This window comes from Strigops habroptila, chromosome 1 (assembly GCF_004027225.2).
Source record: "Strigops habroptila isolate Jane chromosome 1, bStrHab1.2.pri, whole genome shotgun sequence".
NCBI classification, from domain to species: domain Eukaryota; kingdom Metazoa; phylum Chordata; class Aves; order Psittaciformes; family Psittacidae; genus Strigops; species Strigops habroptila.
Window position 1 is genome coordinate 118,648,375 of NC_044277.2, and position 24,836 is coordinate 118,673,210.

A 24,836-nucleotide genomic window follows, 5' to 3' on the forward strand; every position below is an offset into this window, starting at 1 on the left:
ACTTCTGGGAAAACACATAAGATATATTTCTCCTTCGATTAGCAAATTGATTGAGGTCAGTAGAGTGGCAGGACAGAAGGTAAAAGCAGGAAGTGATTCCCTTCATTATCATTATGCATTGGACCCTTCAGATAAAGTAATAGAAAGATGTCAGTATACCTCTTTACTGCTTTGAGGACTCAGAGTGGCATCTCCTGAAAGTGAGCTGTCTGGCTGCATTGCTGTATAGGTGTGATGGGACATGTGCTTGTTCTGGAGAAGTGACATTGAAAAATCACTAGAACCTTCATGGCCAAAGCAAGAAAATCACAAATACCCTTCCCCCCCTACCCTACCCTACCCTCCCCCCCCCCCCCGACATATTTTAGTGCTGGCAAAATTTTCATAGCTGTCACTGGTGAGCACTTTGCCTGTCTCTTTCATGCTAAAGGTGTCACTTTTGGAAGCAAATTGTGTTAAAGCTGTGGTTCATAGAGAAGACCTGCTTCATCTTTATGTCCTGTGATAGTAGCATGTGTGTGTCTTCTGTGCTGATCATCCAATCTTTCTTTTGAGCTCTTGTAAATCTTGTACTTGTGCCAATTACTGTGGTGGTTCTTTTACCCTCTTATAAATAAGTAAAATAGTTACTCCTTTTGTTATTTAGTAGCCTTAGTGAGATTATAATTTTATCTGGGTATCAGATCCCAATGCTTTTCTGATCTGATGTTTTTCTTTTCTTATTTTTGATGACTAGGTTCGAGATGGTGACAATGAGATGTCTTCTCTTATTAGCAAATTCTGTCATAGTACCCTTACGTCTCCAATCACTTCTACCAGCAACAGTCTCTGGATCAAGTTCAAGTCTAGTGCTTCCATGCAAAGGGCTAGCTTCAGGGCTGTTTATCAAGTTGGTAAGAGGAACTGGTGTTTTGCACAATGAACTGATCTGTAATTTGGACACTTTCAGGCATTTCAGTGCTATATTATCCATATAATGAGTTTAAGACAAATTTCAAAAGAAAGAAAACAAAAAAATAGGGCAATTTATTTATTTATTGCTACTTTAAGAAATGGTAAGATGATGTGTGAAGTAGGTCTGTTGTAGGCACTCCTAGCATGCTTGGAATTGCACCCCTCATTGCTTCTGTTAATGATAAATCACTTACTGCTAGCATACCAAAGATGATACAGCTATAATTCTGACTAAATATTTTTACTTTGTTTTTTCCTATATTTCAGTTCTTAATCACCAACAAATATATCTGTGTTTGTAAAATATATGAGTCAAATCCATTAGTTTTCATGGTACGGTTAGATTGATGGTATCTGTAGATATATGTTTATGCTATACATAAAGCAATATGTTCTTTTAAATACATTTTAATACTAGTTGGATGATCAGTAGTAGATGCCGCAAGAAGATAGTCTTTAGGGGTGGTTTTCTTCTAATTCCATAGTGATATTTATAAACATCACGTTATATGTTCCTTGAAACCATTCTTCACAAGTACTTATTCTTGGTGTCTCTTGGTAGCCTGTGGAGGCTCCTTGTCTGGAGCAGGCACCATCCATTCACCTTACTACCCCAGGATGTCCCCTCACCCGAAGACCTGTGAGTGGATCATCTCTCAGCCGGACAGCAAAGTGGTGATTCTTAACTTTATTGACTTTGACATTCAAAATACGACCACCTGTGACTCGGACTACATTGAGGTAAAGAACAATACACATCTACTATGAATAGTAGATAGATTCCTATCTGTATATTCGTTCTCATAGTCCTTTCCACCAAAGCAGAACTGCTTGACAGGCAAGCACTTCTTACAGCAGTTATAAAGGCTCTTCCAGGTTCATAATGGGATCCTAAACCTTATAATCAGAGACAGGTATCAGGTGTATTTAAATAGACAGACCTGGTTTTGGAGGTTTATGTGCTGCTTACTGTTGAGGGTATAAGATCTCAGCTTTTATTCATGTGACATGCTTTGGGTGGGAGAATGCTTCTCTGGCAGTCATAAGGATGCATTGTATGTGCCTATAGTAGAAACCATGCTGAAGAAAGGGTAGGGTTTGACTTACTAAGGATCTCCTTTATATGGTTCTTATGAATTCATTTATGCTTAAAAATTTAGCATAATAGAAGTTCGTAAGGGATATTTTTAATGCATTGTTCTTCAGGTCAGAGATGGTAACAACACAGACGCTCCTCTTTTGGAAAAATATTGTGGTACAGCTGTACCATCTAGAGTGCAATCTACACAGAACAATCTCTATATCAAATTCAGAGCTTCCTCTTTTACCAACCTTAGCTTCAGAGCTGAGTACTGGCCATTAGATACAGGTAAGGATTTCTTTTGTTATTTTCTGAGTAGCATATAGGGACTTACCAGATTTTCGTGTATGCTGAAAACAGTTGGATGTCAAGTTTTATGATGGTGTAACGGGAGATAAACTGTGAATCAATTACTGTGTAGTATACATCAAGTAAAAAAAAGACTATGAAATTTCAGAAAGAGAGGGAACAAATTTTATAAGTGCCTAACTTTTTTATAAAGATGTCATTTAACCTGATATTTTAAATCTCTACAGTATGTGGAGAGATGCTTACTGAACCGGAAGGAACCATCACAAGTCCTAGTCGTCCAGATGTCTACCCACACGGTATTAACTGTACCTGGATTATCAACATTGAACCTGGCTACCTTATCCGCCTGACTTTCACTTCATTTAACTTGGCGTTTGATTATGGTTGCAGAAATGAATATCTTGAAATATATGACAACAGCACTGTGGAAAAATTGGGAAGGTGAATACGTCCATTAGTACTGAGTTTAATTACTGTAGAGTGAGTGCTGTTCTGTAGGTCTCGACATCCAAGGCCAAAGCAGCTTGCCTTCTTTGACCATGAAATGAGAAGCACATTTATTAAATATTATACTGAGAGAAGCTAACTTGTGTCAAAAGGACAGCTTTTTTAAGGACAGGTTTCAATATCTGGCATTGTCCAGCTGCGTTAACATTTTGATTTATAGGAAATCAATTCAAAAGCATTAATATATCTGTGCCCAAGAAAAGCCATGATGTGAAACACTTGCAGAAGTGAAAGAAAGATTACTTAAAAGATCGTGTGCTTGGATCTCAGCAAAATCTAAACCAAAATCTGCATTTTATAGGAAATTGTTTTCTCTTTCTCCTGATATGTGATTTTATCTTAGGAAAGAATATTTTCTTTTTTTCCCATCTCCAATTGGGGTATACACAGGGTTTTCTTGCCACCCTAGAATTCAAGAACATCCGTACTACTTGGGAGCAGTATTCAGCTGCAGCTACAGACTGTAAAGTAGTTGGCTGACATGGCAGTATTTTGGAAAATAAGGAGCAAACGTCTCTCATAATGGAGAGTGTTTCACAACCTTAGTCTTTGGCCAGCCACTCTGACTCCTACAAAAGAACAGAATATGTTGTAGGTACAGCATAGAATAATTTCAGTATGGGTTTGACAACTTGATGAACAGTTTCTTCTCTGACTTTGCCGTAACAGTTAGACTCGTACCCTTGTACATGTGCTATTTAGTCCCATGATACAGGGTATATGGCTGGGATCTGTGTCATACAAAGGAGAAATTTGTGTATGTGTAGCCGTTCAAACTTCTCAGGAAAGCTCAGTCCCCTTCCAGTAATACAGACATTTCATAAAGTACTGCTATTCGATCTGGGGCATATTTTTGCTGCAGGCACTGTGGAAGATCAATTCCACCATCGCTCACTAGTCGTGGCAACATCATGATATTGTACTTCGTGACCGATCACAGCATTGCATCTGAGGGCTTTTCAGCTAATTATATCTCCCTGGATGCATCAAAAGGTAATATGTCAGTCTGTTCATTATGCAAATTAAATGTTTTCAGCTGTCACTGTAAATAACCACTACATGAAGCAGAAATATTATTTTCGGTGTTAATAGAAGACTGCTTGACGCCTCTTCTACCCTTTCTTATTTATCCTGCTTTATTCACAAGCTTTTTCCTCCCTACAAAAGTAGAAAGCAATTTCTATAAGCAAAACTGCTGTTTTCTTAAAAAAGCCAGTAAGAGCTGATGTGGCAGAACTACATTAATTATTTAGGCAAAATATTTTCTGAATTTGCTTTGTCCATTCTGAGTTGAGTATGTGTGATCTAGGAAGCTTAGCCACTGTGGAAAACTCGCTTGCATGGGAGACTCTCAGGTGCCATAAAATTAATTTAGTCCCTATCAAGATGATGGGCAGAAAAGGTCATATAGGATGAAATTTGATAAAGCAGAAAAATAACCCGAAAACAACAAGCTGTCTTCCTTACAGCAGAATGCAATGTTTCTGTCTCCACAAGAGTTCAAGGCTCCTGTTATGCCTTAAATCTGTTCTGAGTATCGCCTTTTAAGGGGAAAAAGACTACAGAAGAGAAAAATGGCCATTCATTTCCTTAGCTCTCTAAAGCAGAGAAAAGCTGAGAAATTACTCTGGATTGTAATCGATTTGAAGGTTTTCCAGGCTGGGGGCACACCTGTGTTTTCAAACTATGCTGAATAAACCATACCTGCTCCAGTTTGCCCTTTTCTCCAGCACTGAGGAGTTTAGCAGTGACTCAGATGCTCTTGAAAAAAACAACCTCTGGGTAAAAGATTGTAACTACCAGTTTCATAGACCCAATAGCCACAGGTCTGCTGTTGCTCCACTCATTGCTGCACACAGATCTATAGTAGAAGAGGGACAGGTTCTGCCTGGCAGAATTGAACTGCAAAAGAGGCAGAGTGAGACAATGAAAAGAAAAAAAAAAAGTAAAAATGAGAATACCTTTGTAGCTGGGTTATTTGTGTATCCATCATTAACCAGTTTCTAGGTGGTTTGTGTGTATGAGTGCAGACTATGAGCGATTCATTAGATGAATACCCGAAATTCATAGTACTTACCTATGCAGCCATAAACTACCAAAGCTGCTCCTTGTTTGCTCTTAGTTTCTTTAATAATTTTATTTTTCCTACCTTCTGAGTTTCTCCAACCTGTTTAAAACCAGCAAAATTTCCAATTTCTGCCTTGTGAAATATAACAGCTTTCTTGGTGACACCTTGGAAAATTTGGCTGTTATTTAACCTCTCGAGCATGTGTGTAGGTGAGACTGGTACAGGTTTTGCCACTATGTGTTTATTCACTATTAGAGAACTTTCAAATCCAAGTAATCAATTTTCTCAGCTGCATTCATTCATTGGGTTATCTGGCATGAAAACCAAAAAGCCAGTAAAAACAATTAAGATTTAGTGAGAACTACTCCAAGGAGGAAATTTCTGTTTGTTAGAAAGTAACAGTCCGAACCCCAAGTTCTACTTCTAAAAGATCTTTCCAAGAAAGACTCTGTAGTTTAAAACCTGAGTTCTTAGTAGTGAGAAATTGTGAAATTGACAGCCTTATAAAATCTTTTATGATCTTGTTTTTGCAACTGCAAACTAACTTCTGCAAATATGAGGATTTTTCCTTTTACTTTACCTCAGATTAATATTTCATGGGTAGATTTGGTTCCTTCCTAACTGTTCTTATAGCAGCTCTTCTCACAGTTTATCAAGATCAAAATGTTCTTTACTCAGCATTAATCTCTGTCTCTGTGTAACCCTATCCATTTCTCTGGTTTGGTTAGTTACCTCAGTGCTGTCCAGCTTCGCTGTTCTGCCTCCTCTCTTCTGTATTCCCCTCCTTTACCACCACTATGGTGATTGGATTTTCTCATCTTTCATCCCAAACACTGCTATATGCATCATGCAAGGTTCTAACTGTGTCAACACTGTCTCTGGAATGGTTTCAAACTATGCCTTAAAAATGCAAGTCTTTTTAATGCTGTCAACAACTAGAAACTGTATAAAATGTTTATATGAAATTAGAACTATATAACATCTTTATCCAAACTCTAAACAACAGGTATGATTTTCTTTTCCCATAATTAACACATAACCCTACCACTCTTCAGCTAAACAGGTCTAACTCTCAATTACTCTCACTCAAACCTAGAACTATGATCTCTAGAACAAATGCTTTTTCATTTTGACCACTGTAGTTTGTATAAGTATGGCAAAGAAGGAGGTAACTACTGAAACTGAGAGTAATAAACTTATAGAGAGGTTGAAACTATGATCTGTTTTCTTTACAGAGATTTGTTTCTTTTGGTCCCAGCACAAGCATAGCAGTATTATGAAGTTATCATAAATACTGAACTGCTAACATTCGTTTGTTTTTAGTTAAGAATAAAGTGTTTTGAAGCTTCTGTGGCCTGAGAGAAGGCAAGCACATGTGTGTATGTGGACTTTGCTGAGAGAAGCAACTGCCCACTTCCCTGAAATCATATTGAGTTTAGTTTTCCCACTGAGAGATGTTTAGGCCTGATATTCATCTTATGTATATTGAGTTACAGTAAGGTAGCAATTTGCTGAACATAATCATATCTGAGAGATTTACCAAAGCTATGGGTTTATTTTTTTTTTCCTTTACATCTGCTGCCTATTTTCATTTTTCTGCTAAGGAAAATATGGTACTAATAATGTTTCTTGTGCAGTAAGACTCTTTCATTTTTTTGAGCTATGTTTTCTTAGCCAGCTAGAGTGTAACCAATATCAGAACTGGTCAAAGCTGTTCTGGTTCATATTAGACATTTCAATAGGCTTTTGCCTGGAGTTATTTTACAGAGAATGAGCTATTGAAAAGATAGACAAGATTATTTTAAAAAAAGAAAAAATAGGAGTAAAAAAAAAAAAAAAGGATAAGTAGGAGTGAAAAAAATATTTTTATGATGTAAAACAAAACTAATTTTCTTCTCCCTGCATCTTAGCAATGTTTTTGTTAGTGTAGTTTATCTGTGATACATTAATTAGTTGAAAACTAGGCTAAAAATAATGGGAAAGCTCTATTTTCTGTCAAAAAATTTGAATGCCTCAAGATACAGTCATGGCCATGATCCATGAAGTGCAAACAATTGTTTTAACACTCTGCCAACTAGCAGCCATGAATAGCTTATAGAGCAGCAATACAAATGGAATCCTTCAGTAAACATGCCCATGCCAGGCACAGTTGTTTAAATGTATATTGCCCTTGCCCACTGAAACTATCTGTGCCTCAAATGCTTAGTTCTTGTCTGTCTGTCTTTTAAAGGGGAAAGTCACATGGAAAGCAAGGTAATATTCTGAGTTATTTCCTAGAGTCCAGGTCTCAAATACCAGGTAGATGAATATCACAACAGCCATCTAAGTGTTAAGATAGATTTTAGGGTGTTCCTTTGCCCATCTTGGCTGACCACACCACAAACAATCCATGTAGAATTACTGAAAAATCTTTGAAATGGATTAGTTGTCCCTGGAGTTTTTGGTCAGGGTCTTGAAAGATCCAGGCCACAATTTTCCAATAATAATACTAGCACTAGAGTCACGGTGTGTATTTTATTGTCCTCAACTTCTTCACAAGTAAGTGGGAACTTGTTTTACTTTGAATTAAGGTTTTGGATGGGATATTTTTTTCTTTTTTCTTTCATTTGTTTGTTTCATTAAAGAGGCTTCATTTCATCCTTTCTGCTGAGAAAAGTCAGCCTTAGCAAGGTTTTTAGCAGATTCCTTATTGATAGAGTTTTTATTCCTGGTCTTTCTCTGGCTTTGGTGAAAGATTAGGTTTTTCCTCCTTATCATCCTGAATTGTGATTGATATTATTTCTCAAAAGGGATAACTTGGTTATAAATAGCTTAATTGTGTGGTTTATGTTAGCTGACAGTGACTGATTGGAGAAGTCAGACTTTGAGAAGGATGAGGAAAGACAGAAAAACATTTGTGAACCCATGAGCTTAAAAGTCCACCTGAAAGCAATGTATAGATTTGCCAACTTATTGATAGCTAAGTACAAGTTGAGATCACAGTTGCAATCTTGCTGCCTCACTTTTCAGCTGGATGGGCAATGGCAAGAATGGAAAGTAATGTCTGATAAATATGTGTGTGCAGACATACAGAGCATAGTTGAACGAGGCTGAGCTGAGACAGAAGAAAAAGTGGAAGTCCTGCATGCATCTTGGGCATCTGCTCAGCTCATCCTGCGTCTCAGGAAAAAGCTCAATCACCTGGCCATTGACCCCTTGTTAGGCCACTGTAACTTGGTTATGTTTGGCCAGGGTATTAGTCTGCCTATATGTGCCTGTCTGTGTGTATATGTCTCTATAGTATGGGTGTTTATGTGTAAGATAGCAGAAGAGAGTCAGATACTCTTTTTGAACAGCCGTACCCAGTGTTTTTAAGGAGTTTGGGTCTGAAATGCTACAAAGGACCTTTGTGTGCCTTCTCGGTAAAAATTAAGCTTGTTAGTGTCTGCCAGCAGCAGTAACAGAAGGCCCTGAAGTGCAGATGTGCTTTTCCATTGCCTGGGGAGAGGCATACACTTCATGTGCTAGTTTCTTCCTTTTTTTTTCCTAAAGGTGCGTAATATTACATAAAGATCTAATTGTCAGGGATACCAGTTTTCCTTTGGCAGATCGAGATTAAAAGAAAACTCCCACTCTACATACTAAACTGTAGTTTTATTTTTTATTAATTAGATTTGTGGCAGCTGGTGGGGAAAAAACATGGATGTAGTTTTCTGCAGTATGCATGATTACACAAGTGAGTGGTACAAAACCTGGCATTTTTCTCCACTGTTGGCTGTTACAGTGGGTTACTGCCATTTATGGCATTTTTTTCAAACGAGCAAACACATTCAGTATCAAAAGCAAGAAGCAGACTGGATAGCTTTCAAAACCTCACACACTGGCAAAGCAAGATGTGTGATTGTCCTGCCACCTCCTTCTGCTTTTCATGAGCTGCGGTAAATGTCTTCAAACTAAACTGAATTCATTTTTTGACAAGCATATAATACGTTGTGGCATTAGACTGCATTCTGAACTTTGGCAAACGAGTCAAAGTACTTTTTTCTGCTAACTTTGCTAATGGTTTTCACTGGAAGAACTATTACTGCCCAAGCACACTCCCAAATGCTGTGTTAGTGAGGTGAGTGAAAAAGGGGAGTGTCAGCTTTCCTGCTGAAAGCAGAACATAATGAATGAATCCAGTTACAAGAAGAGAGTTGGCTGTCAAAAAACATGGGTTCATTTATGCTTTTCCTAATCCTCATAGCAGCGTATGCTCTGTATACACTTGGATTTATTTCACTGTAGCCAGAAGTCTGATATTTCTGAGTCAGTCATTGTTCCACCTTCTGCATTTATCCCCCTTAACTCATAAAGAAGATTCTTATGTGAAGCGTAGAGCAGCATACAGCATCCAGTTTAAATCAGCACACTTGGGATGTGAGTTTCTGTATGGATTGTTCCCAAAGAAAGCAAACTGGTGAGGGAGGGAACCTGGACAATTTTGTGGAAATTGCACTTGAAAGGGCTGATAAAAATATTTTGGCATCTACATTACTAATTTTTCCCTAAAGACCCTTATCTAGTACATCAATGTTAATATTCTCCAGGCTGAAAGCTAGTATTCATGGTCTCAGCCTCTTAGTGAGTAAGGAACAGCAGTATTGCAACAGCTCTAACCACTACGTGAGCAGGAATCAGGCACCCTTCCAAAATCAGGAGGAAATAATTAGTTAAAAATAATTAACCTAATAAACACATTTGCATTTTAATTTTACGTTTATTTAATGAGCTATTGGGAAAAAACATGTGTCACAATTCTAAGTCAGATTTCTAACCCTGCAGGCAGGTTTCTCAAGAAATCATATGACTTAAGGATCTGGGGTTTGGTGATAAGCCCAACATGTCATGAAACACCACATGAGCTGGCAGCACAGCAAGGCAATTATAAGGATTTTTAAAGCATCACAAGCTTTTTAAGGTGACCAGGACTACCCTGATTGTTATATGCATACATTAGAGCATATCTGTGATGGAATGCACAAATGACTAAAATCCTGGATCGAGGCTTTAATAGATCATGATTTTAGGTAAACTAGAGCATGAAACCTTTTTGACTTGTCAATACCAAAGTACAACCCAATGGCAGAAAATTATTGACCTGTTTCTGTGTCATGATTCTTTCTTCTCCTTGCAAGCAATTAGGAACTCGAGTCTGGTAGCTAGCTTTGGGGCTATTTATCCCACAGAAAACAGTTTCAACAGAGGCCTTCCAGATGACCAAGAATGCAGAAATATACCATTATAAAGACACCTATGAAAGGAAAAGCATTTTAGTAGTTAGAATGGATAAAGAATAGACATGGAAATGATCAACCTTAGGCATGGAGGTCCTGAACTGCAACTTCATTCCCTTCCCCTAAGTTATTATGCATATTGAAGTGTTACAATGAGAGCAGTGTGTTTCTAACACAGCACAGCAGCTGTGCTGTGTTAGAAAGATTTCAGAGATCTGTGGCAACCAGCTTAAAATGAGTATAATCATATTTTTCTTGCTCTTTCAGTTGTACTTGATAATTAGTCCAATCCTGCTTATTTGATAGATAATATTTAAGACATCTACTTTCATTTCTTATATTTGCAACCTGTAGAACCTGAAACAGGGCAAGGGAAGATCAGAATGACTCTCCAGGGCCGTCAAATCTAGCCCACGATTTTATGCGTATTTTTTTTTTTGGTGTTGATCAAGACATCCCTTTTTCTCTATGCTTACCTGGGTTTTAGGTCAAAGCCAATTTAGGCAGCTGGAACTACTCTTACATTGCCTATTTAGACACAGTGTTCTGGTAAAAGCTGAACAAATCAACTCAAATATAAGAGATCCATTGAAACAGCTGTATTCTGGTTTTAGTTTATAGTGATGGCATTCAGCAGTAAGATGTGTCCAGGAAGAGTTATAACGCACAGGCTCACAGGATGTTTGCTCTGTTGGAAATAGAAATTTCCTGTTAATTTAAGATACATATTAAATTAATTCATACTTACTTCTTTTCAAAGTGTGCTCACACAACTACAATACTGAAATTGGTGTGCTAACATCTCCAAACTATCCCGATAACTACCTTGTCCGGACAGAGTGCGTATACACCATCACTGTGGAAATAAACAGACAGATTGTTCTGAACTTCACCGACTTCGCCTTGGATGGGAATAAACTCTGTACAGAGGATTATGTAGAAATCAGGCAAGCCTTATTATTTCTCTTGTCCTTATTACTGATAACCATGGAGGTTGTCCAAATCCACTTAGGCATGCTCAGAAGCTAATTTTTAACTATAGACCTGTGCTGTCAATGTGGGAAAAGAACTTAACAGAGAATCTTAAAGGCTACCTTCTCCTCTGCTCATCCTGCTCCATTGTTGGCTTTCCCACTGGTTAAATTCCAGTTCTCAGAACAAGCGGAGTATGTGGACTGTGTTCCCATATACTGCATCTGGTTGGTTTCCTTAGTGGAGAAAAAAAGTTTTATTGCCTGTTTTGTGACATATTCTCCATGATGTTTGAAAAGTCATGGCAGTCAGGTGAAGTCCCTGGTGACTGGAGAAAGGGAAACATTGCATCCATTTTTAAAAAGGGTAGAAAGGAGGACCCTGGAAACTACTGACTTGACAGCCTCACCTCTGTGCCTGGGAAGATCAGGGAACAGATCTTTTCAGTGTCTGTGCACCCATTTTTGTCCTCACAAGCCAGCTCTCTAAAGGAACCATGTCTGCAGAATGCCAGTGTGTTTTTTCACTCTGAGCATGCCACGAGTTTCCATGACCTCGGTAAGCACCATGATTAAACTCATTCTGAACATTCCAGATATTCTATATGGGTTATTCTTCGGTAAGCAGTGTTTTATTTTTTAGAACCAAACAAAAAGCTGCTTGCTGAAGTTGCAGTATGGAGATTCTGGATTCCTGCTGATTTCCTCTAGAATTAGACTGTTTTCAGCTGTACATACAAACTGGAGAAAGTTATGAAAAACTGAAAGGCTTTTTCAGTATTTTCTAAGTAAAGTGTGTGATTTTTTAATTTTAAAACAACAATCTGAGATTAAATTTAATCTAACTTCATTTTAACAGTTCATACCTTAATTATAACAGGTTTGTTTGGGGTTTTTTTTTTTTCCACTTTTTCACCTCAAGAACCGAAAACATTCATTTATTGCATAAATCTAACCCTGTTTTCAGTGTGAAGATCACAGCAGCATTAAACAGGTTTTAAGACATGGCCAGAACATTGTTATGTGCAACTCAGCACATTGCTGCTGCCCTGACTGGATTTTCAGAATGTCTCATCAAATCTGATACCGTTGAATGGGGTAGCTAGAGAAGTCTTAGGTGAGGTGCCACTCTGGTTTCTTGTCCTGAGATGTCCTCTGATAAATTGCATTCAGTGAACTAAGAAAATTGTTCATCTGACCAGAGCTGCAGAGGCCGAGATGCAAGTGAGGGGAGGTTCCGGCACGGATCTTCAACTGCCAGTAATCTGAGACAGCTTTAAGCAGTTTAAGCAGGGAGGATGACAGGAAATCAGGCTGGCAAGGTCTAAACAGAAAATTCTCTCAAAACCAGGTATAAACCTGTGAAAAAGTAATCGCAAGTATTTCTGTCCACTTAAAAAGCATCATATCAAGATCACACATATAAACATATAAATGTATTTATTATTGTCCTATGACTGTAGGGTATTTGTAATATGAAAGTGCTTAAAAATAAGGTTCGAAAAACTCTTTACTGTGAGGGTGGTGAGGCACTGGCACAGGTTGCCCAGAGAAGCTGTGGCTGCCCCACCCCTGGAAGTGTTCAAGGCCGGCTTGGATGGGACTTTGAGCAACCCGGTCTAGTAGAAGGTGTTCCTGCCCGTCGCAGGGGGGTTGGAACTAGATGATCTTTAAGGTCTCTTTCAACCATAACCATTCTATGATCCTATGAAAGCAATTGATAATCAAGTTGTCATCATCTTTTTTAATCCCATGAGACATGTACAGGTAGCAAACCAGAACATCAGATGCGCATCCTGATTATGGTAATAGGACGTATAACTTAATTTAAAAATAGGAAATAAGTGGTTGTAGAAACAATTCTGAAGGCTAAGAAAGTATTTCAAAACATGCATCATATCAGTTCTGAGAAATGGGTTCCCATTTGTGTGGTGGCAAATAAGCATGTTTTTTTAATATGTCAGTTCATCTGGTTTTGTGACAGACTAAATAGTGAGATGTGAGCAAACTCTTATTTCTTCAAATTAGAAGATTAATTTTGGTTACGCTAATGACTGCCACCTTGTAGAATACAGAGGAGGTTCTGCCTCTGCAGCATCAAGTCTACTTGAGACACTTCTTGAGTCTGTCATTGTATTGAGAGACTCTGGACAGGCTGCTGAGATGAGAGGGTGGACATACCCAGCAAGTAGGTGCTTGTAGTGGGACTTCTTACTGCAAGTAGCAGGACTCATCCAGTATTTGGTAGCTGTATTTTTGTGGAAGATGAAGAGCCATGATTAGTCTTTCCCAGGCCTGAAAGAATCCCAAGATTTTTGATTTGTTAACATTTCTCATGGTTTCCCTCTTTGAAAGGTTTTTCTTCTCTATCATTCTAGAGATGGAGGCTATGAAACTTCTCCTCCTCTTGGAACATACTGTGGTACAGACCTGCCTCCTCTTATAATCTCTCATAGTAACAAGCTATGGATAAAGTTTGTGAGTGATGTATTTGGCACAAAAAGGGGATTTTCAGCAGAATGGGATGGTACCTCAGCAGGTAAAAAGAACACATCGAGTATAAAACCATTTTACACATCTCATTTTTGACCCCCCATTTGTATTTAATTTCTCATGTTTTCCCCCACATCTTTTCTGCTTCCCATCTTCTAAAATCTATATCTGCTAATTGCATAGCAACATATAGTCATGTTAAGATCAAGGATACAACTTTCTTGATCCTTAGGCTTTCTTTTTCTCCACAAGGAAAGATATACTATTCCCTAGATATAACATAGCATCAATGTTCTTGTATGTTTAGGAATGCAGTAACCAAGAATTTATTGGAGAAGTTTCTATTTGAAGATTAAATATGTACCAGGAGCACTCTTCAAATTAGATAGATAGTTAATATTTCTAGATGCTATGGGCTGTCTTCTGCTCACAACACCGTTGGCTAGATGCACCCTTTTGGGGCATCACTGAAGATGTTCAGGGCATGTGAAGGAGGTCAGTAGTGTGAATCTTGCACGTCATGTCTGATTCTCTACTTCTTTAGGTTTTAAAGGTTGGTTTGGTTTCTTTGCCATTTTCAGGTTGTGGTGGAACTTTGATGGCAACCTCTGGTATCTTCATGTCTCCCAACTACCCTATGCCATATTACCACAATTCAGAGTGCTACTGGTTGCTCAGAGGAAACCGAGGAACCCCATTCGAAATCCAGTTTGAACAGTTCCATCTAGAGTATCACCCACAGTGCAAATTTGATTACCTTGCGGTATGTACCTAGTGACAATTGGCTCCATAGGAGGTAGCTGAGGATGATGAGTACACAGGCAAGTTAAAACACATAACCCTGGTCTTCAAATGTTGGTAAGTGAACAGACCCAGAATAGAAAAGCTTCATCCTGACATGGTATCTTCATATCACAGAGCAGTGAGAGGTAAGGCAGCAGTGTCTGTGTAGCTGCTGGTGAGAAAAGAGTTTATGTCCAGATAGAAAAGGCAGCTGAAAAAAGAATCTGCCTGTATATTTTAAATTTCCTGTGTTTTGGACCAAGGCCCTAGTATGCTCTCTTACTAAATTACAGGGAAAAAAGCACAACAGTGTCAGTAACCCTACTGTTAATCCCAAATTTCATATCTGAATTGTTGTATAAATTTTTTGAATATTTTTAATAGATTTGAAATGGACTGCAGTTTTCCCCTCTTGGTGGGCAAGCCCCTAAAATCCTTCCACTATTTGGTTACTGGCTTCCTGTTTTTCTACTGATCTGCTTGTTTCTGAAATGGCTGTCAGGCTTCCTCTGAGCAGAAATAGAATTTAGCCTCTTGTATACAGCGTAACAATTAATTAAGCAGACATTTGTCAGGGGGAAATTACTTGTATTTGTAATGCCATCAGCTTTATTAAATTCTCTCTTTTTTTTTTTTTTTTTTTTTTGTTTTGTTTTAGGTGTATGATGGCAACAGCAGTAATGCTAAACAGCTAGGTAAATTCTGTGGGAGTCAGATACCACAACTCATCCGTTCCAGTGGAGAGAATGTATACGTAAAACTAAGGACAGATAGCAGTCTGCAAGGTGGAGGTTTTTTAGCCACATACAAACAGGGTAAGTGAAAGAAGATGAGAAGAACATGTTTCTACAGTTCAGCTTGTTCCTGAGACTGCTTCTTGCAGCCCATGATGCTGCCTATTCATGAGCAGGGGACAATGTATAGACCATATTGTTGATCCAGATTTTCTTGTCTGCTACAGTCACAGAACAGAGAGCTAAAAACTATCTGCCCATCTACCCATGATGGAGATTATATCCTCCCTGGAAGAAAGCTGGTGAGGTGGCTCTACTTCTATTACCCGCACCAGTAGCACCTACCACTCCAGATTTACTCAGAGTAGCAAATGCTAGAAGTCCATAACATAGTAGATTGGACTGCTCTTGCTCTGCTGCTCACCCAGCCTCCTGACTTTTTAACCGAGAAAGCAGATAGAACAAGCAGGTAGAACAAGCTTCTCTGCCCTTCTAGCTGCCTGTGAGGCAGGATGGTAAAGGATAAGTGAGTTACCCTGAGCCATCCTGGATCATTATGGGTGCTTGGGATCATTTAGCCTACCTGGAATACTTCAAAAAGTTCAATTTTTTATATCTTATGGCAAGGGTTACATTTTTCTTGCAAACATTTTTTTTGTTAAATATTTCTACCCCAGAAGTATCAGAATAATAACATTTGGAGAAAAATCCAAGAAGATACATGAAAAATTAAAGCTATTTTATTCCCACTCGTAAGCTTGAATATCATCCCAGTGTTTACTTTTCTCCTTATACATTCTAGCATATATAGTTAAATGCATGTAGAAATATACGGAACTTCACCACATACAAAATGATTTGCAAGCATTTTTGCATACGCTAAATATGGCATGGCCAAGTGATAAGGATTGCTGCAGGTTTATAGATGTTAAGTTGTCCTAGTTTTGGACAATAGTAAATGGATTATGAAAAACCCAAAGCTATTCATCCACACGTGGCACATAAAATAATTAGAAGAGAGAGGGAGCTTTAGCTCGCTCATTCTTTAAAGATATCACAGTTTCATCTACCATGTACTTTTCATACGGCAAAGTCAAAAAGATCTATTAGAAAAGGGTTCTCCCCCTTTCATTAATTAAATAGAAAGAGCACTTTCAAAGCACTCAGATGTAGAACCTGAGCTATCAGATAATGTGAACTACATTTTACATTCATATTTAATTCCTGAAGATGCATCAGAGAAAGCTTTCAATGTCTTACCGAAAAGCTAAAATAATGTGGGAAGCAGTGGTCTAAAATAAGGATGCTTAGATGCCATGTGCATTTATGTGTACATGAAAGAAATGTAATGATGAATTGGAAAACATTGCAAAGGAAAACATGAAATCAGGTTAACATTCAAAGGCACCATTGTGTCTGATATGTTTCTAATAAAATCCTGATGGCAGGGGGTAGCAACTTTTACCCATCTTGCATTCTTCAAAATCCCTTTTGTGCTCTTCATCCTGTTCTTTCAAACAGTTGTATGCTTCAGTGTAGCTTTACAGACAAGCTCCACTCCACCTGACCCTGACCTTCAGCTGTATCCTGAGCATTTTGAAGTCCTAAAAACACAGGCCTTGCTGCTTTGTAAATAATTCAGAAAGAAGAAAAAAATTTGCAGGAGGTAGGTGTATTGTCCCTAGTGACAGACAGTAGAGGAGTTTTGCAAGCACATCTCAGCTATCTCTGCTGTTCAAACGATGCAGATTGGCTGTAGAGAGCAAACAGCCTGTCCTACTTCCCACTTCCTGCCAACTTCTCTGTGCGTTACACTGGTCTGCTCCTGATACACACTGTATGCTGTCTCCAGATGAGGGATTACCCACGCTGATATTTTCTGTGAAAGGTGGATACAGGAAAATGAGACTCGCTGACCGAATGCAGTTTCACTCGTTATCTAATTTAGTTTCTTTTTAGTTTTCTCTGCACTTCAAGGAAAGTTCTCTTTACTCCAGGTGATTGTCCAGTTCTTATGCTAGGATGCTATTGGATGACTCACAAGGAAAATCATGGCTCCTTTTTAAAGAATTTAATGATCAATTCCAGTTCTTGAAGCTAGAAAATCCAATACAAGTAGCATACTTTCAATTTGTTTCTTTAGCCAGGCATTATAATTTTTTTCCAGTTTGCTGAAACAGACCACTTTAATCGATTAGCCAATCTTTGTTGAGATCCCTCCCCAAACTGGTGAATCTGCAAATGTCATAAAAAAAGGACATTGTAGAGCTGAAGGATTCAATTTCGGAAAGCCTGGATTTTGGTAGCAGCATATGCAGTATCTTCTTCAATAGGTCACAGTTCTCTTTCTGCATGATTTCTCTTCTCTAATCTGTGAATAAAAATATTTCTAACCTTGTAATGCCATCAGTAAGTTCAATTGGTAATTTTTTGAGATACTGGGTTAATAAGCACTGCACAAATACAATTTGCTATCACTTCTTTTTCAGTTTGCCAGGACGTACTGACTGTTAATCATAGCCATGACATATTGGAAAGTTTAAATTATCCAAATAACTATCCATTAAATGAGCACTGCAACTGGACTATCCAAGCTACAAAGGGGAACACGCTCAACTATAGCTTTACAGCCTTTGATTTAGAAGATGGATCTGATTGTGACTGTGATTTCTTAAAGGTATGTATTATCTTATCTAAATTTGGCCATTAAAGCTCAAGTGTTAAATCCAAACTATTTCCTCCGCAACCAGTAGGGAGTGAAGCGTTGCCAGAGAGCTCTTCATCCTACCCTAAGACAAGTCTGCAACAGGGAGGATGAATCACTTTGCAGGTGCCTAGGTTTGCTACAGAGAGTCTAGCTACCACCTTAGGTTAGATGCACTGGCTTTTATGGGTGAAGTAAGATGTCATCACATCTTCATGTAAAGAAGAAGAAATCCTGAGATTAGTAAATTGATTGCAAAAAGGCAATGAACTCAATTATTTTCCTCTTGTTTTTATCCAAGAAGGAGTGGGGAATGTTTAAAAACTTTAAAATGTGTTATTTCTTCATTTTTAAAGGGATGGTTGCTTTGACTCCTGTTTATATTTTCCCCTTCATAATTTATCTGCTTCTTTAAAGGAACTGAAAGAAATTGAATTTACCCATAAAAAAAAAGAGATTTTTTTTTTAGCCAAATAAAATAATCCAGCCAATCTAAAGGCAAATACCCTTTATTTTCATTTCCTCAAAAATTGTATTTCTAGGGCAACTGAGAAGATATTTTCTCTCAGTTTTGTACTTTGTACTGTGGGAAGTAGAGTGTAATTATGATCACTGCTGTACTGAGGATTATAATCTCCTGCTTACAATTCTGTTGTTTTGCTGAGCTAATCCATCCTTCAGATCTCACCCTTGTACAGGATGGCAGCACTTAGCCCCTGTGCACTACTTAGGTTTTGCACAAGAAGAGTTGAAATTTAGAGAAATGTTAGAGAAGACTACTTAGGTAGTGTTAGAGAAGACTACTTACACCCAAAGAGAGGGCTAAGGAATAGTGCCCACATTTCTGGGGACACTTACTTAATACTGGGGTCTTGCAGAAGGTCCACCAACAGGCCTGGTGATGGGCTCATCTGTTCCCTCTAGATGTCTTCCCTTGCTCCCTCTACTTCCTTACTATGCCAGATTTCACAGCTCAAAATTGATAATAAACTGGCAAAAGCGGTGTTCTTCCAGCTTTCTTCTCTTGTGGTCAGGAATGGAAAAAAAGAATAGATGTGAAGAAAACAAACAAGGGAGCACTGTATCGAAAACTATTAAACCCTGGTTCATTTTTGTGAGGAGAATGAAAAGGAAACACTGGAGCCAAGTGGAGAGGCCAGTGCTAGTCTCAAGATGCCTAAGCCCTTGATCCATGAAAAGCAGGAGCCCTGCACACAGTAGCCAGCCAGTGAGGAGCAACAGACTTGCCAGAAGACGCTATTCTAGACATAAGTCAAGGCTGAAGGAATAGTGCCAGGGGCAAGACCTCATCCAAAGCACTTAAAAGGACAGAAATAAAACATATTAGAGGGAGTGAGGAGACAGGGAGCACAAAAGTACTTGCACTCTTTGTTTTAATTTTTCAGTGCTTCCAATCAAAGAAAATACAGACTCAAAGAGGTACAAAGAGGAAAATGCAAGGAAAAAGCAGTCATGGAAGTGTGTTCAGGAGGCTTTAATTTGCAATTCATGTGACATTACTTACAAATGTTTCTCCAAATACCAATAAGAAATACCACTTGGAAAAGATGTTCTCATTTGGTTGTTGCATGCTGCACAAATATGTGCCATAGTGTAAAAAAGAGAACAAGGTTGAACCAGCCAGGGAATTGAATAGTGTTTGCTCCCACCCTGTGTCTTGCGAAAGGGGAGCATGTTGGCAAGGATCTGAGTGCTCTGTGGTGTAGGGGAAAGGGGGAATCAGCTGGAACAAGCGTGCAGTTCACTTTCTAAGCAGACTGCAGATACTTGGGACTTCTCTGTCTGAAATCCATGTGGAGTCTGACGCCACTGCAAACTGGAAAAAAGGTTAATAAAAAAAAACCCAAACCAACTTACAGCTCTTCAGCTAAGATAAATCTCTGTTGTCCCACATACTTGTTTTCAGATTCTTTTATTGCAAAGAGGCCTAAAAGGGGAAAGCTCTGATTCCCTGGCTGAGTATAACACTGGGAAAATAGAGATATAATCCTGTTCACTGCAGTCCAAGTGGGTGGTGAGTGGACCATGTGCCAGAGCCCTTCACTGTTTTCTTGGAGGAAATGGGAAGCTGCTGCTCAGACAGTTTCCATGTATTTGCACTCACAAACCAGAGTGGACACTGGTGATTGGGTGCTCTTTTTCCACAGGAGCTTTTAGGTGCCCCTTCTGGGTTTGGTGGCAGCAGCTCTCCCACCTCAGCCCCTTGCACCAGGCAGCAACACTCTACTTGTTTCCTTAGCTCTGTGACAGCCCTGATAGTAGCAGCCTGGGGTGCTCCATGGCAGCTAGCTGATGGCAGGCTTGGTGAAAATATTTGCTACTTCTTGTTGGGAGGCTGGAGATGGGAAGGACATGAGTTAGCTGTTAGGTTGGATAAGGTGATGATCACAGTTGTGGTGGTAGAGGGAGTAAGGGAAAGTGGTATGTGATGGGGATTAAATGTTGCAGAGGTGTTATGGCACAGAGCTGACGTGCCTGAGCAGGGTATGGCAGTTGGAAAAAAACCCAAAAAGTCAAAGTGGGAGAAACAGATTTAATGCATGTGGACGCACTATTACGACATTACAAATGTCTCAAACTAGAGCTCTGATTTTTTTGAGGTCTTTCTGAATTCTGAAGGAGAAAATCATGGTCCTTGGTGGGGTGGGGTCAGCTAGACTGGGCAAGCTGCATTCCTGTGTGCTGCTGGTCTTCACCTTCTGGTCTCTCAGGGTTTGGTCGAGTCTCCATACTGGAAAAGGGCCTGTTCTTCAGCTTTGAGTTTAATTATGACTTACACTTCTGACCCAAACACACATGTAGTATACAAGAGCAGCATTTGTCCTCATGACTAATTCAGTCTGATATAGAATCATAGAATAGTTAGGGTTGGAAAGGACCTCAAGATCATCTAGTTCCAACCCCCCTGCCATGGGCAGGGACACCTCACACTAGACCATGTCGCCCAATGCTCTGTCCAACCTGGCCTTGAACACCGCCAGGGATGGAGCATTCACAACTTCCTTGGGCAACCCATTCCAGTGCCTCGCCACCCTCACTGTAAAGAACTTCTTCCTTATATCTAACCTAAACTTCCCCTGTTTAAGTTTGAACCCATTACCCCTTGTCCTAATGCTACAGTCCCTAAGGAAGAGTCCTTCCCCAGCATCCTTGTAGACCCCCTTCAGATACTGGAAGGCTGCTCTGAGGTCTCCACGCAGCCTTCTCTTCTCCAGGCTGAACAGCCCGAACTTTCTCAGCCTGTCTTCATGTAGGAGGTGCTCCAGCTCCCTTAACATCCTCGTGGCCCTCCTCTGGACTTGCTCCAACAGCTCCGTGTCCTTTTTATGTTGAGGACACCAGAACTGTACACAATACTCCAAGTGACACAGAATATATTAATTTGCTGTTTGCTCCCTCACTTAGTCCACCTACAAGTCAGAAATTAAACAAGTAAAATAGTGACAAAACCAAAACTTTTTTCTACATACAGGTATTCCTAGTGGTTGTCAGTTACCAAAGATATTATTATCACTTAGAGCAAATAACTGTATCAAGTAGAGGACAAAGAAAAAGATAGTCAGATGTCCAAAGAATACAAGTGGCTGTCCCAGGCTGAAATGCAGTCACAGCTGTACAATGAGAAGTCAGACATGCATTGTGTTACCTGTTTCCTTTTGTCCTTTGATCATGGGATGCTGCTTCTGAGCCAGACTGCTGTTTGTAGCAGCTGCCTGGTATTACTCATGGTGAGCAGCATTCCCTCTCTTCAGGGAGCCTTGAGTTAGAATGACCCAATCTGGCCTGGGCAGGGCAGGCATCTCTACTGCTTCAGCATGTACAACTGTTTACACTTGTGTCAAGTAGAAAGGAAAATGCCCTTTTCTTCTGGCTTGGTGGCAATTTTCTGCCCGTGTGGATAAGTGCCGGGAACTGAGAAGGGGCAGCGTGGGAGGGAGGCAAAACTGGGTTTTTTATAGCGTCAGTCTCCAGCATGAGTCTCATATGAGCACTTTCTCAGCAAATGAGCAGCATACAGTGTTTCATGGCCTGTCAGAGGATGTTGGCTCATTGCTAGTAATGCTCACAGGACATTTTGGAAGGAGTTTTACAACAAAGTTTCAAGAATATGAGATGAATTGCTTCTGATAAAGACGTGTACAGAAGTGGCAATGGTATGATACAAGGCATGCCAAATAGCAGACGGTTTCCCAGTGATGCTGCACTAACTGTAATTAGGTTGGATGGTATTTATATTGTGTGCCGTGTCTTGGCTTAATAACCTAACATTAGTCTTTCTAGAGGAGTCATCAGACTGTAGCAAGTGAGATATTGCAGACAATGACATAAAAATGTCATTCCTTCCTCTACATTCACCAGGTTATTAGCTGAACAAGCATATATTTAACTCCCCATCTTTAATGATGAATTACCTTCTTGTGTAGTATGACAGAACATAATCTCCACAAAGGAAAAGCTTTTTTATAAGTAAAAATGTCATGTTATTGCCCTGAAGATTAGAATCTTGCAGTAGGACTGAAATTTACTCCTTTCATATCCAAGAAAAATATAATTTGAAACCCACTAAATCTTTCTGTCCTTCAGTGACAATCTCCCTTCACATTCTTCTGCTCACAAAGTTCAACTGTCACTTGAAGTCCAGTCAGTTTAGTGTCTGCTCTTAATAAGTACAAGAAAGAAGCGTCTGCTTTTAATAAGTACAGGGAAGACCTTGGCCAGCCTTTCGCAAGACACCACCAGCCTGATAAGCAGATAGTAAACTTGTGTCACACAGCAAGATAAGTTTTAGAGCTCTCTGAGTCTCACCTCTTTTGCTTGGGCAGCACATTAAACTAGCGGCAAGGATGGAACTATCATTGGGTTCATGCAAAAGAACATCTTATGGGGGCAAACAACTGCCTGATAACAACAGTAGACAGGGCAAGACAGAGTTCCTCTTTGGAATAAAGCACTTCCTTGCTTGCTTACTGCCAGTGTACTTAAGCAGTCCAAACTCTTTCAGCAACGAGGCTCGGAGTGGTTAAAGTACCATTGCACCCATATATGTGGAATATTATCATATGAATGCAGTAATTAGTATGGCATCTGCTCCTGAGAACTGTTTAATTTCCTTCTGGTGGTAACAGGATATGTCCTTTTTTTTTTTTTTTTTCTGTTTAAACCACAGTAGCATTCCAGGGATGCGCCATAATATCCTTTTTCTCCATCTGGGAATACTGCATTAGATAGTTGTTGCTTTCACTCAGTTCGTCATACTCTTTTTTTATTAGCTTATCGTAGGGGGGGAAAAAAAAGCTTACCCTGTTTCTAGTTTTACTCTCTGTTGTGCTTGTAATTAGTAAAGATGCTTAAACCGTATTAGGAGGTTAACGTTATTACATTTTATTTATGAGTGTGTCTTTTGAAATTGCTGCAGGAATTCTTCAAGCACAGAGAATAACTTTGCTTGTGGCCATGCACTGATTTACAAAATGTCACTGATAGTACATCACCCTGGGGAAGCAGATGATATATTAAATATACCCATCCAGGTTCTGCAGACAGACATCAAATTACAGCCTGCTGGCCAGACTGCAGTCGTATCCATTAACGTATTACCATGCAAGCTGGCAGTATGCCAGCTCAAATCTGAATTCCTTCAGGGGTTTATGGGCCTCCAAAAGAAGCCCTTCAGTGTAAGACTGTAAGCATAAAAGTGACAGTTCTTGGGTTTCTGTGGCCACCCTCACCATTGGTACATGAGGAAATCTTAGCTGTTGCACTGATTTCAGTGAGACATCTGGATACTTAGAAGGAGAGTGTTGGCCCAAAAAGCTACCCACCCTAGACAAGACTGGCTCAGGACTCAGATTTTTGTTTCCCCAATTGCCTGCATTGACAGAATCAAAGTACATTTTGGCTTTGCTGTTTGAAAGTTTACTTAAGGCAGACTTACAATTGCATACAAAAAGTCCCGCCCCTCAAGACAGCTAAATTTGTCAGTGATTAAAGGGTTGCATGGTGCCTACAGAAACCTCAGATGACAAGAAGCACGAGTGAAGCCAGCACAGACTTTACTATTGGACACACAAAATGAGTCAGACCTTCATGGACTCAGCATTTTCCGCACCCTGCCAGCTCAGAGCAATGTGACTTTGCTTGTACCTTCAGGAAAACGCGCTGTACAATGAAGTGACTGTGAAATACTACCATATGATGGTAGTGTGTATGGCCCTTGTTGGGGAAAGGACTCATATAGTTGCAGCTGGATTCTTCTCTCTTCTGTTTTTGTTCTGTATTCCAAATTTTGCTGGAAAGCCTGGCCAGCATCTGCGAGACTGTCTGTGCAGTGAAGTGGCTTATCTTATTCAGCCCAGGCATCACAATACAAAATTACATGGTGGCTGGAGAAACCCCATCTGAATTGGTCAAAGCTTCCCCTCACCAAAGGGAAGCCCCCAGATGACTCAGAGAAAACCACACGCAAACTTAAGAAAGGTCTTGTCCCTCCCCTTCCCATGTTCCCATGATTTTCTGAAAGCCTAAGAGGCAGGAGTATTCCCCTTTTCTCCCATCTTCTTTTGCCAAGACCAAGCTGCAGCTCTCCTTAGTTGCCACAGTTATGCATAGTGCAATTTTAGCAGATGAGGGGGTTCCCACAGAGGATCCTGCCCTTTCTGGCCTCTTGTGGTGTCAGTGTGACTTGCTTGCTCCAGCAATTCATCTCATCTGGGCTGGCAAAACATGTGAGGAGCAGCACTCAGCCCTGCACCTGAGCCGGCAGCACTGCAAACTGCTTAGATCTCCCTTGGATTTTCAGACCATGAGCACCTTTTCCATTCCCCTAACTGCTGTGTCCCTAGGCACAGCTCCATCTCTTTGTAAGGAGCTTTTCTGACAGTAGCAGCCTTCTGATGAAGAATAACTTTGGAAATATTATTGTCCCAAGCTGGAAAGCAGTCCTGCTCCCTTCG

The 24,836-nt window shown here is 39.7% G+C and overlaps 1 protein-coding gene across 3 annotated transcripts in view; it reads left to right on the forward strand.

The window, feature by feature from the left end:
- Positions 1–24,836, forward strand: part of CUBN (cubilin) — a 144,187-nt gene that overhangs the window by 23,591 nt on the left and 95,760 nt on the right. For all 3 annotated transcript variants that reach the window (XM_030483226.1, XM_030483238.1, XM_030483246.1), the window contains 10 exons: positions 737–893; positions 1,517–1,695; positions 2,161–2,323; positions 2,572–2,788; positions 3,717–3,847; positions 10,938–11,124; positions 13,527–13,687; positions 14,223–14,404; positions 15,083–15,239; positions 17,648–17,835. In XM_030483226.1, coding sequence (XP_030339086.1) covers positions 737–893; positions 1,517–1,695; positions 2,161–2,323; positions 2,572–2,788; positions 3,717–3,847; positions 10,938–11,124; positions 13,527–13,687; positions 14,223–14,404; positions 15,083–15,239; positions 17,648–17,835 — 1,722 coding nt within the window. The remainder of the gene's footprint in view (positions 1–736; positions 894–1,516; positions 1,696–2,160; positions 2,324–2,571; positions 2,789–3,716; positions 3,848–10,937; positions 11,125–13,526; positions 13,688–14,222; positions 14,405–15,082; positions 15,240–17,647; positions 17,836–24,836) is intronic.